Source organism: Kogia breviceps, chromosome 15 (genome assembly GCF_026419965.1).
Source record: "Kogia breviceps isolate mKogBre1 chromosome 15, mKogBre1 haplotype 1, whole genome shotgun sequence".
Taxonomy (NCBI): domain Eukaryota; kingdom Metazoa; phylum Chordata; class Mammalia; order Artiodactyla; family Physeteridae; genus Kogia; species Kogia breviceps.
Window position 1 is genome coordinate 41,054,725 of NC_081324.1, and position 14,027 is coordinate 41,068,751.

Below are 14,027 nucleotides of genomic sequence, written 5' to 3' on the forward strand. Positions count from 1 at the left end.
AGGGTGGTACTTGCGTTAGGCAAATCTTTAATATCATCCATGTGACTTCAACAAGTCCATGATATTTTGAGATGCTTCCCAACACACTTCAGCACGTACAACTCGCTGTTAAAAATCAAAACTCATTTAATGTTTAAAATGCTACTATATAGTGTTAAATGAAACACCATTGATTGATTAGGTAGTGCATTTACATGGTTGCAAGGGTTTTTTTTTAAACAAAGAAAGGTACCCAGGGACAGTCTGTACAGTTCCACAGAGATTAGTCTATATTCCTTCAGTTTCTCCAGGCACATCAAGGAAATACGAATATATAAATTTTCTTTACATAAAAGTGAGTATACTGTACTACTTTAAACAGTGATGGTCAGTACAAATATAAAACTTGGGAGATCAAAAGAGATAAGCCTTTTACTTTTTCCCAAGTAACTACCTTCCCACCACATAGGTCACTCACTCAACAATACTCAAACCTGTGCCTCGGGGCTGTATAAAAACTTATACACAGAGGTCATGATAGGGAACACACACACTCAAACATAGTTTTTATTTACATGCGCCATTTCTAAGAGCTTCTGAAAATTCCAGGAGCGGTAATTTTGCCCTGGCTGAGCATCAGCACAAGAATCACAGGATTGCTTTCTTGGGGTCAGAGGTACCTCTTCACCTCAGATTTCTTCCGTCAGGCACTGCCTTCCTGCCTGCTGTCCCCAATACTAGAGGCTTTTCAAGAAGGGGCTGTGCATGATTTACCTCTGAATTCAAGTGCCTGGCATGGAGCCTGGAGTATAGAAGGAACCCCGTAAGTTTGCTGAAAGAACAGATTCTTAGACTGCCGGAATTCTGGCTTAAATTTTAATACAACAATAACTGTGTAATTTAAAGAGTGGAAATTTAAAAGATTTTATTATTAATAACCTGAAAACACGTTTTGGCTTTCCAAAATGACAAAATGGAAGTAGACTGGGGTAGGGGAAGAGGAGCCGATGTTAGTGGCTGCGCCTTCTCCTGATCTGCTGAGCACCAAACGCAAACCTTGCGCGGAACCAGGAGGGCTCTTGCATGAGGGGAGACTACCGTTTGTAACCAAAGAAGAACTGTGAACCCAAGAACGCCGCCCTGAGATGTCAATGCCGCTGGCATTTTTGACAAATTACCTCTCAGGGCTTTGCCAGGGTAGGCTTTCTTAAGAACAAAGAATTAATGTGTTTTAAAAGAAAAATAAACACTACTTCTAGGAAAAATGAAACGGTGTGCCTCGTAGGAAGAGCACTGTCATGTTAAGGATGATGTAACAACAAGCACTGGCTATAAACCTCGGGACCAATTCTGTACGCAAGATCCCAAGTTTTACAGACTTCTGCCAACGCAGACTATATAACGCGTACTCTTCATTTTCAAGTCTCTTGCCCTATTCCTCTTCTGTTCCAAGTCATAACCCAAATCTGGCTCTTTCGGCACATTTTACCTGCCCGAAGCAAATGTGGTCTAGAAAAAAGAAAAAGACTGAGCTCTAGGTACATTTCCTTTACTAGATAAATTACACAAAAGTGTCCATCACTAAAAGCTGCCATCAGCTTGACCATCCTATGCATCTATCACCACCTTCCGCTCCTTTAGAAAAAACAAGATAATGCTTTAAATAAGTCTGTCCTGGTTCAAGTGAGTAAAATCCGAATTCGCCCGGGGAGTTTGGGAGGATCAAAATAGTGTAAACTCTATACAAGAGCCATTTCTTTAGCCCGGTAACTATGAAGTGGGCATCTGTAAATACAGAAGCCACCATCTGACCTAAGTACCAAACCTGTTATGGGAAGAAGTTGCCCTGATTGGTTCTACTGAGGGAAAGATGACTTGAGCCAGGAACATCTACCTACACTAGAGCTGGAGAGTTCTCTCTACTAGAGCAAACAAAGTATTCTCTAGGAATTCTGGACACTGCAGGGTGGGGCACTGGAGGATTCCATTTTCCTTTCAACTCTCACTGCAAAACGGGAGATCAATTCCCGCATGCACCTCTGCTTTTACTATGTTGTCTTCCAATTAATGTGCTTTCAATGGCTTTCTATTTTCAAGTTCCGGTCACCTGCCTGCCTTCCAATGCTCCTGCCCTACTCTCCGCTTCTGCCCAATATGTGCCTCGCCAGGCCAAAGCCTGCACTCTATTTTCACCCAAATTGTTGGTCTCCACCAATGTCTCTTAGCTTCCTACAGCACACTGGCCTTGAGGGTGTCTTTTTCTACTTTGAGTCACTGTGGGCTCAGGAAGTGCAAACCACTTTTGCTATCAGACCAAGCCAAATATTCACAATAAAGTAAATCTGTTACAAAATGAACAGCTCACACATCTGGCGTTGAAATAGAACTCAAGGTCCTTGAAGGGGCATCTGGCAGAGAGCTTGGCCAGAGTAAGACTCTCAAGCGTTTGTCAAATTAATTCTCCAAACCAAACGTTATATTTAGATTAGTCCCGATATTTCCCCCTCCACTGATCTAAGGGATTATTCATTGGAGCTTCAAGAGGTCTCTGTATATATAGGAAAGATCCTGCGTATGGAAATCAACCTCCTAAATTCAGAGGACCATCTCAAACCACTGTTCTGCTAAGATAATGCACCGTAAAGAGATAAGACCACTGACAACCACTGCTGAGCAGGGGTGAGCCTCTCACCAAAGGCACCAGGAAGACCATCCCCTTAACAGACGCCCTGACAAAGGACCCTGAAAAGAAGTTCAAAAATTGGGCACTTAATAATCAAAGCATCAAGTAACCCTTTAAAAATACTAAGAGGGCTTCCCTGGTGGCTCAGTGGTTGAGAGTCCACCTGCCGATGCAGGGGACACGGGTTCGTGCCCCGGTCCGGGAAGATCCCACATGCCGCGCAGCGGCTGGGCCCATGAGCCATGGCCGCTGAGCCTGCGCGTCCGGAGCCTGTGCTCCGCAACGGGAGAGGCCACAGCAGTGAGAGGCCCGCGTACCGCAAAAAAAATAAAAAATAAACCTAAGAAAATGTAAAGGACAAAAATCACTGTTTTCAAAAACCTCCTATGACAGTAGTAAACCCAGATGATACTAATACATACATAATGGAGATGTATGAAGGAGACTTCTGCTGTCTGCAGCTGCTATTCGGGGGAATGTGATCTGAAATCTACATTCCGGTTAAAGTGAGGCGTGTTACAATAGCTTCTATTAAACAGAACACGCTTTCACAACTATCTTTTGTGCACATGCACGTGCACACACATGCAATATTTCTTGTTTTCCTTACCGAGAGTTCATTTTTCAAAATTGGCAAAGTTGGATGTGAGAGCCAATGTTTTGGGCTTAAGTTTTCGTTGTGCTTTTCTTTATAGTCCATTGCCTGGGGCCAAGTAATTTTTTTTTTAAGTATTCAGAAACACATGCTACTGTAGTTGCGTGTTCAAACACCCATGTGGAACCAGTCCTCTGGACTTATACATTCATTCTTAAAAGCCTGGAGTATGCAAACAAAGATACAGTGGGCAGAGGGCCAGTTAATAAATTTCATTTCCTACGACTGCATGAAACAGAGCTATAGAGAGTCGCCCCTCCTAGGAGACCAAGAGCCCGACTTGTTCGCTCTGTGATTTAAACAGTCACCTCAGATGGCCCACACCACATTTATTTTTTAGGCAGCTCTTAAAATATATGGATTTCTATTGCTCATAAATGCAATGAGGAAGCTGGGGCTGAGAAGGCGGTCACACAGGAGTGGACATGAGCCGTGGAAACATGTCCAGTCAGCTCTGCTGAGCCATTTTTGCACTTGCTCTTTTCAATGGAAATTGCTAATGGAAGGGTAATTTTCTAAAGGAAACTTGCTCTGCTAATCGAAGTACACTCTGTTTCGATAATGATTCACCACCCCCTCTAGTCCAGGCTGTAAAAATGGGTTCTGTTTATACCAAAAGATACCTGGATCAAGATATCTGGGTTGTGAACCATATTTGATCCGTATTTATAAACAATCTCGTGCAAATGTTATGACAATAATGTCTCCTCCTGGGAAGAGTGACCACTTGCCCCCAGATGGAGCCGGAAAGAACCGCCTTGTTCTCTGGGTGTCTGCTTCTCCTCTCACCCGTGCTCCCAGCCAGGTGAGGGGTGTTCTTGTTCTGGAGTACCTGGAAGAGTCCTCTTTCAGTAATAACTGCACTCTTCTTATGCTTATTTACCTCTTTTAAGATGGTGTTTGTTTTAAATATTTGAAGTTAACTTCACAAAAACTTTTATAAGAATGTGATGAGAGAGTCTATATGTAATAAGCAAATGTAGAAAATAAAGCCAAAGATTGAAGGACCTGCTGCGGCCCTACCTAGAAGTCAGTAAAGGAACCACAGAGAGAATTCCCTGTGATACTCCCAGGGCTCTCGGCTGACTCAGGCCCCTCCATGGCACTCCAACAGAACTCTCAAGCTCACCTCATTGTTGGGGGCCAAAATGAACCTACAGCCAAAGTAAAACTTATGTGGTTAAACCTCTCTTCTGGCTTTCAAATTGCCTTCCAAGTTTCCTCAGCAATTAAATGGCAATATTACTCCAGCCTCAGGACGCCAAAATAATTATAGAACACTTCCTGGATAGAAAAATGTGTCACATTTTTCCTTCCCCTCCACGCCTCCAAAAAAATAAGTGGTAGTTATACTACGTTGGTCATCCACTTTGAAAGAAAAGCAGACCAAGGAAAATATCAAGTGTGTCTGTCTCCGTGTGCACTCTTTACATAACACAATACAAATGTAATTTTGGAGTCTTCTTTCTTCATTTAACCTATGACATCTCTCACTATAGCATCCAATACTCCTATTATATAAAATACAAAGGCGATGATGCTCTTAGTGACTTAAGATTTTGCTCAGTCAGATCTTTATTCAAATTCAGTTTTGTTTTTCACATAATTTCAGGTACCATACAGGGACTCAGACAGCAAACTGGAAATAGTTCAGGAAATGGAAATAATAACTTGGACTGAATTTAAAAGGTGAATAAATTTTTACTTTAAAGCAATTATTCATCAACAAAAGGTAGCATTTAACCTTTCTACCACATGATTTTTCCACTGCCATTGCAAGTTAGTTCATATGACTAATAAAACCCAACCAGGCAACTGCCTTCGTTTGGCCCATGTGGTAAAATTCGAACTCTGTCTTAAAAACAACTGCTACCTACGTGCCAGAGCTGAAATCACTGAAGAAATATGGGCTTCAAATTTATTACCTAGAAAAGCAGTTTAAATAAGTGCGGTTTAAAAGCAACTCAGAGTTTTTGTTTTTGTTTTTGTTTTTAAATTCTACTTTAAGCTTTGGAATGTCCAGAGAAAGGTGGAGAGAAGTAAAGGAAAGATGGGACCCAAAGTTCCAGTCTCATGGGTCTCCAAAAGGAGAGTCCCGGAGGTTGTGGACCAATTTTGGTTTATATTAAGCAAATTTATATTAACCAATTTTGGTTTATATTAAGTGCTTGGTTTAACCAGCACTTGGAATCTCTAAGGATGCCATGTCAACATATTACTTGGAACCATAGGCATGAGATTTTGGTGACCTCATGGGCACAGCCAAAATTAACTCCCAGTATTTATGTAACTGCCAGAGATGACAGGGCAGAGATTGCTTATAATTTTTTTTTCAGTCAGCTCATAGCATTTCTTTGGTCAAAGAGAGAGGATGTGGGGGTACTTTTGGCTCTATTTTTAAAATATGCAATATTTATACACACACAGACTAGTCTGCCCATAATACCATCTGAATGTTTAGATGAAGGCATTAAAAAAAAGTGATTTCCTGTTGCTCGCTGAGAGGATGCATTTCAGAGGTATGTGTGCTCTGCCTCAAAGCAAAAGCATTGTTAGCGGTTATCAAGGTAACATTTAAAAATAACTACCCCAGTACAAAAGAACTTCAGAGGAAATATGAGCGAAGCTATCAGTCTCCCTTAAAGTCTGGCCTTGCTTGAGCTGCATTAGACTCGAGCTGCATTCTCCATTACATTGTTATCCTTATCAAACAATGCAAACAATTTTAATGAGCTTATCTACTAGAACATATTGCCAGATATGCTAATGTAAAAACGATGCCAACCGTACAGGCTGCCTCATTAATCAAAAGGCTCACAACACAATGACCAAGATCAGTCCATCCTCAAATCAGACCACAGCAAAATACCAGGAATTACCTTCCTACTGTAAATAAGAAGGGCGGGCTCCCCCACCCATGCGGAGGCCATAAACTCCTAAGAAAATGCATAACGGCACCCAGTTCTTTTCAAGTCCATTGCAGTCCAGTCTCTTTCTAATAAACCTTGGGTTCTATGGAGAAAATTTTGGTGAATGTCTGACACCGTGACCTCTGCTGTCAATCCTTGCACCAATCAGCGAGCAGAATTCTTACAAAGCTCCATCAATCTGGCGGTTCAACATCACAGACTGCAGCTTAATCTAGAGGATTCCATCTTTCCTGCACACACGCACACCAGGGCAAGCGCAAACCTTTTCCTCACCATCCTCCTGGTTCCCTGTCTTCAGGCACAGCCTACCTCATGGTTCCTTTAAAATCTAAAAAGGAAGGAGGAAAGGAAGTGCTCCAGCCTGTCTCCCTTTGGAGAGGGGGAGAAAATTGCTTGCATTTTGAAATCAATGTGGAAGGAAAGAGGTGGAGGGAGACCCCTTGCAGGCAGCAAACCTATTCACAAAATGCTTTCCATCTGCAGTCGGGAAGCCTCCGTGCACACCCAACATGACACATGGAAACAGATAGGAAATAATCACAACCGCCTTTACAAACGCCCGTCTGCAGCCGGGTCCGGGGGCAGCGTCTGCTCCATTATATAACGGGCGGACTTCCGCGCGCCCGCCCGCCGCGGTCCCCCGCCCGGCGCCGCTCCCGTGCCAGCCCCATTACCTGTAGGAACGCTCCCCGCGCACTGTGTGCTTCCGGAAAGGAATGATGGTCCCGTTATCCTGGATGATGTCGTTGTTGTTCTCGCCATTTGGGGACAGGGTTTGGGTCGGCCCGGGCATTGGCGCACTCCCGAGGATGGGAACAAACCGCTGTGGGCTGGCTGGTGAGGAAGGTGGCTGCGTCTCGCCTTCCCGCTCGCCTGCTCCTCGCGCAGACCGCGCCTGCCGCCTGCTCGCCGCTCGCAGCTCCCTTCTCCTCCTCGGATCCCGCCCCGCCCTCTCGAGGCCCGCCCTCCCGGCTGCTGACGTCAAAGCGCCGGCAGCAGCACCCTGGTCACGTGGCCCGGCCCATCCCCATAGCAACCCGCTAACTCATCACCTCGTCTTGATTAGCGCTGGGCCCCGGCGTGACCACGCCAGCGGCTCCAAGCAGGCACCCGGGCAGGCCTACATCTGGCATGTAAAACCCCAGGCCACCCCCGGCCCCCCTCGCAGACTCGCCTGGGTCTGAAAACCAGCTCTTCCTCTAACCATTTCCTTTCCAACCCGAGCTCCCCCTGCAGCTGTGTACACAAAAGAACGATTCAGGCAGAGGGGTGTGGGAGACCCTTTAACTCCTTCAATACCAAGTTCTTGTGTCATGAAAATTAAACTCCGTCTGGTTTCAGAAAAATATAAGACGACCTAGTAGCCTCCTTCTAGAAAGTATATCAGACTAAGGGGTTAAAACTTCCAGGTTCCTCCCCCATTCTCCAAACAGCAGCAGCCGCCTCCCCAAAAGTAGCCCCAAATCTGAAAAGCAAAGAGGAAGCTGCATTTCCTTCTAATCAATATACCTTTACGTTAATAATGAGAAGATCAAAGATTGCAAATTAAGAGATTTTCTGCACAAAAGAATCCCCAAAGAGAATTTTTTAAAAAATAAAAAAGATAACCACCATTTTAGAACATCATGATTACCCACGACCTCCCAATTCAAATTCTTATACTGTCTCCTGATACACATAACTAAATCCTTGTCATGTATTTTATTTTCTTTGAATTAAACATGTGAACATCCAATTTAGTATTTGGAGGCTCTCAACATTCAAGCTGTTCTGTATCATTGCAATGGAGCTTTCAAATACATTGGCTAGGAGCCAGGTACTATTATTATTACCATCCCTATTTTAAAGATGAGTAAACTAGTGAGATTAAGCAACATGCTCAAGGTCACACAGCCAGGAAGTAGTGAACTGGAACTTCAAAATGACATGCTTTTATCAATGTGATTGGACAGTGGTGGTCTATGTTTAATGTGAACTCATAAATGTTATAGATCAAGGTAAGAATTAAGTACTTTATGTACTTCTCAACATGACCACTGTGAAAAGAGAGCCGTGAAAAGAATTGCTAGTACTGTGCAAAGTGTATGGATTAGATTATAAATTCTGAACAGATTCCAGATGTGTCCAGTGCTTTCCTTCAGAAAGAAGAAGGGAGTTTGAAGGATTCTCTGCTTATCAAAAGTGGTCTCTGACCCTTTGTGGGGTGGGAAAGGAAGGAGAATTGGAATGTCAAAGACAGAATAAATATATGTAGCAGAAAGTACTAGGCTCATGCCTTCGCATCATTGTATGGCTTACCAGCTTTATCATTTTGTGATACAGATGTTAAAACAAGTAAAAAAATTTGTCATTCCTGACAATTCTCCAGCATATTTCCCTGGTAATAAGTTATTTCTGGCATCAAGCTTCTAGAATTAGAGTCAAATGGTTTACAACCCAGATGGTAATGATAATCTTAAATAAGGGGGCATTTTTTCCTATTCTGTATTCTCCTTTTGAACTATATTTTAATAATTTTATTTTCTACTTTCTCCAGTGAATTCACAGTGCACACGTTGATTTCTTCATCCATATCCCAGCTTCCATGAGAATTTTTCACACAATAAGGATCCAATTCTGACCTAAGACTTCACAAGGTACAACAGATAAATATCTAAGTACAAGAGATACACAGCAAGCCTCACATTGCACAATGAGCTAAAGGGGCATGAGAGTGTAGTTACTGCTACAAAGACCAACACTTCCTCTTACTATTTCTGTTACTTGACCCATGGCTGTTAATTTCCTTACTAATTTGTTCCCCTTCACAAAAGCTTCCCCTTTCTTTGGGAACAGTCTGAAGTTAAAAGGCACAGTCTACAAATCAAATATTTAATGTTTTCCACATACACTCTCTCATTTGGGGCTCTTTGGGATAGCTTTCTCTTCCATGATCCCATATTTAAGTAATAGGTTACATAACTGGTGTTATCCTAGGGACTATGTTTGTCAGAACTTGAATGTATTATAGATCATTGGTTATACCAACTAATTTTGTGGAGAGAATACTCCCACTGTTTCTGGGCTGTCATGAAAAAGGGGACTATGACCAGGAATTTGGGTGAATGGGCTGAAAAGGAAGGGGCAGTGAGGCAGGTGGAGGAGGTACCTAAGAGCCTTGTAAGTCTTCCTCCAGGACTGCTCTGAAACACACCACTCTAAAGGGACCCAGAGGGCCCCCAGAGACTTGTGATTACCCTCCGAGATGCAGGGGTAACAGGGGTAATAATTTGAAAATATTAAACAGATGTGTTTTCATTCCTCTCCCCATAAATCAGGTTACCTGGCAGCCATTCTCCAGTTTAGCCCTGGGGAGAAGGGCAAGGCACATTCCACTTTGGGAAGGAGGATGCTAGGACAGAGGGAAGCGCCAAACAGGCAGGAATAGGGCAGGGAGAGTACCCTTTCCAACCCCAAGGTTGGAAAGAAGCAGGTGGAAGTGGGAAGAAGCAGTATCTCCCACCTCCGGGTCCCTGAAGGGAGACGTTAGAGAGGTTTTGGCTTTGTTCTCAGCCCAAAGGAATTTCTTTTGCCTAATGAGGCAGAAGTCCCATTTGGGACTCTGGGAAGAGATGGCTTTCAAAGAGTGTCTCCCCAACACCTTCCTCCCCAGTCAAGGTGCAGCCTCATCACACTAGAGGCTAAAATCAGTGGCTTGGTACAGTTAGGCAGAGAACCCAGGGAGAGAGGAGGACATCTAAAAGACTGAATATTCACCCAAGAGATGGAGCGCTCCGAAGACAGTCTAAACTGGAAGAGGCTGTAATACTGTGAACTTTTTAAAACCTTTCATTTCCCATCCCCCTCAGCGGGGCCAAGAGAGTCACACAGATCACATACACACAAATAAGCTAAAACGTCTCGTGTACATCTGACTGTAGGTTAAGGTTTGTCTTATGTACACAGATGTATCTAAAATAAAGTATATCCAGACCATCATCCTAGATCTCCAACTGCCCCATAGAGAAATGGCACCTCTTACCAAGCAAGCATCATGGATTGAAGCTGGGGCTCTGACATCAGGCAGACCTGGTCCCCGGCTTGGTTTCACCACCTGAGGGCTATGTGACCCTAGCAAGTTACTCTGTATCTCTAAGATTTAGTTTCCTCATCTATGAAGTAGGTGTAATATTACTGGTTTCATAGTGTTGCCGTGAAGATTAAATTACATAATATAGTTGAAGCAATTGACATAGTCTCTGGCCTATAGCAAATGGTCTTTAGTGGTAGAAGCTATTTTAAAACAATAAGTTAAGCATACTCTGAAATGTTCAATTCACTCATTCACTTGACACTTACAGCTGCATTTCTTGTGTACTACAAGATGGTAAAATAAGAAGAAAAGTCCCAGGCTCTGTCCTCAAGGAACTCAGAGCTGTAGATGAGCAAGATGAAAATATTGGCAATTATGACACAACATGATGCTGTGATAATGGCACCATACAGTGTGATATAGAGCCATAGAAGATGAGTACCTAATTCAGAATGGAAACTGGGAAGTAGGTCTGAAAAGTTTCCCCAAGGAGCTATTACTTAAGCCTTGGGTGAGTAATAATTATAACCGTTTTTGTTCACTTTCTCTGTGCTAAACAGAATACAAGATCCCTTAGGGAGGGGCTTCCACTGCTTTGCCCACTGCTATATCTTTGGTTCTCAGCATAAGGGCTGGCAGGTAGTAGGCACTACATGAATACATAATTCACTGATCCAACAGATATCTGATTTGATTCTCACAATGACCCTAATGATGAAATTGAGGCTCAAAGAGCAAAAGCAACTTGTCCAGGATGTCTTAGCCCCAAAGTTGACATGCTTCTCCACTAGGCTCTACTGTCGTTTAAAAGAGGAACGGTAGTGTAGAGGGGAGACAAAGGGCTTCTCAAGCAGATACACTTAGGTACAGAGGTACGAAAGGGTGTGATATCCCCAGGAGACAGCAAGTTGTTTAGTATGGGTGGAGAACAGAGTGCACGATGGCAGGGGACAGGGCCAGGACCAGGTGCAGGAGGGGCTGTGGCCAAGCTATGAAGCTTGACCTTCACTCTGAAGGTGTTTTGGAACCATGAAGTGCTTTAGGGAGGGAAATTCATGGTGAAATTTGCATATCAAGAAGGTCTGATGCTGCAGTAGCGTAGAAGACATGTTGGAGTATTTGTTTGTTTGTTTGTTTATTTGGGGCTTCCTTGGGTCTTCGTTGCTGCACACGGGCCCTCTCCAGCTGCAGCAAGCGGGGGCCACTCTTTGTTGCAGTGTGTGGACTTCTCATTGTGGTGGCTTCTCTTGTTGCAGAGTACGGGCTCTAGGCGCGTGGGCTTCAGTAGCTGTGTCACGTGGACTCAGTAGTTGTGGCTCTTAGGGTCTAGAGAGCAGGCTCAGTAGTTGTGGCACACGGGCCTAGTTGCTCCACGGCATGTGGGATCTTCCCAGACCAGGGCTCGAATACGCATCCCCCACACTGGCAGGTGGATTCTTAACCACTGCGCCACCCAGGAAGTCCCATATTGGAGATCAAAATGCATCAAACAGTGATGAAGGCCTAAACTTAGATAGGAGCCAAGGGGTTGTAGGAGCAAGCACAGATCTGAGATATTCAGAGGGAATAACTGCTATGATTTGTTGGACTAAACGGATGTGGGCACGATGTTGATGGGGATTAAGGGTGGGCAGTGAAGGAGAAAGATATTGCAAGTGAATCCTAAGTTTGTGGCTTGGGTGACCAAGGGGATAATGGTATCATTCATCAAGATGGGAAATATAGATTGAATTGTCCTTCTGGAAGAGAGATTCTCATAGTGTGTTTTGGACATAGAGAAGTACCTGTAGGACATGCTAGTGGTGACAATGATTGGTCACCAGGCTTCACACACAGTGGGTGTTCGTTAAGTGTTTATTGAATAAGGGAACATGTGGGTCTTTGAACGTATATGTTTGACTTGGAGATACATATAATTTGGAGGAAATTGTCTCATGGGAGATCATTGAAGCTGAGAGTGTGGATGCCCTCACTCAGGGAGAAAGAGAAGGCCTGGGATGGAACTCTCTAAAAGCTGAGTGATAAAAAAGAAGCCTGCAAAGAGACGGCAAAGGATTTGGCTTGATGGGGCCAATCACAAGAGGGAGTGGTTTCAGTGGGCCCAGGGGAGAAATGGGTATCAGAGAGGACGGAGGTGTCTCTAGGGCCAAATGTCACGGAATGTTTGAATCAGATAAGGGCAGAGAATGGGACTTCCCTGGCAGTCCCGTGGTTAGGGCTCCACGCTTCCACTGCAGGGGGCACGGGTTCAATCCCTTGTTGGGGAACTAAGATCCTGCATGCTGCGAGGCATGGCCCCCCCCCAAAAAAAACAGATAAGGGCACAGAAGTGTTGACTGGATTTGATAAGGTGTTCTCAAAGGTATTTTTAAGAGATGAAATTTTCAGATCAGACCCATCAGTGATTACCGAAGAAAATAAAGAAATCTTCAACAAGTAGGGAAACTGTAATTCTTAGCAAGATCACTAGTATTCTGACCTAACAGAGATACTGAAGGAATGAGGTGACATTAAATTACGGGTCATGTATGTATTGTCAGCAACTAACTAACATCAACAAGTATTTGCACTAAAAAGCTCTCGGCAGTATTGGAGGAGCCAATATGTTCATTAACGAGCACTTGTTAGGCACCAGATGTGTCCCCTTCTATGGGGTCAAGACCCACCCTTCCCCCCAAAAGTCAAACGAGTATTTAAAATGTGTGTTTGGAGAGCAGGATTACTAAAGCAGACCCAGCAGACACAGAGCCAGAGCAACAAGAGAAAAAGGAAACCAGCCACCATCCCAGTCCACAGGCCCAATCAAGGAAGATGGAACTGGGCACCAACCCAGATTTTAATTTTCCAAGTTCCTAGGTTATAGCACAGTCCCGTTTCTCTTGAGGTTTAGGCCAGAGAGCACCGATAATTGCATCCTGGCAGAAATCATTGTCTATTTCTCCAACATATGAGATTTGTCTAAAACAGGGACTGTGCATTGCCTTGGATTTGAGAAATCCAAAATACAACAACAGAGAAGATGTGAAATCATCAACCAGGAATGGATGCTAATCCTGATTCCATCCCAGCAGTACCTACTCATCACGAATGCCTTTTCCAAGTTAAAATGTGTTCACTGAAGCTGATAATCACTGCTGTCAAAGGCATTCACAGCTGTCACACCACCTTAGATGGAGGGAGGGGAGCTTCCTTAGATTGTGATAGCCTCTGAATGCAGACAGAAGATCCCACTTAGCAGTCACCACTGCTGCCCTGGGACAAGTAATTTTCCCATGCGTATGTCTTAGTATTTTCCAGTAGGGAATGGCAGGGACAGGTTATCAATCAGTGGCTTAAAATATGCTCCACATCCAAAATGACAGCAGTGAATAAACACATGATTGGCCAGCCAGTGGTGCTGGCCCTGAAATCACATCGGTGGCATAGAGATGTACTTGAGAGTGGTCCTTGCTCGCTACTTTCTCCCTGAGGCATAGAAGATTTAATTAGTTCTTCCTTTAGATCTGATGCGAATTCTATAATATGTATATGCCTCCTGGCTTCTAGTAGTAGCATTTTATTTAAGACAAATTGGTAAATGTTTTCCCCCAGATGAAGAATGCTCTCCTTCAAAACCAACCTGAGCAGGTAGACTCTTCCAGGATTGACTTTTGAGATTACTTGTCTTTGCAGATTATTTATCAGCCACAATTATAGCTATGTCGATAT

General features: G+C 43.8%; 1 protein-coding gene across 4 annotated transcripts in view; it reads right to left on the reverse strand.

Moving 5' to 3' along the window:
* The window catches only part of MAPRE2 (microtubule associated protein RP/EB family member 2), a 166,268-nt gene that overhangs the window by 99,721 nt on the left and 52,520 nt on the right, over nt 1-14,027 (reverse strand). The window contains exon 1 of one of the 4 annotated variants that reach the window (XM_059041387.2): nt 6,922-7,485. The exons of the other annotated variants lie outside the window; for them this stretch is intronic. Within the exon in view, the coding sequence (XP_058897370.1) occupies nt 6,922-7,040 (119 nt within the window). The 5' untranslated portion in view covers nt 7,041-7,485. Of the gene's footprint in view, nt 1-6,921; nt 7,486-14,027 lie in introns of those variants that run through there. 4 annotated transcript variants of the gene reach the window in all.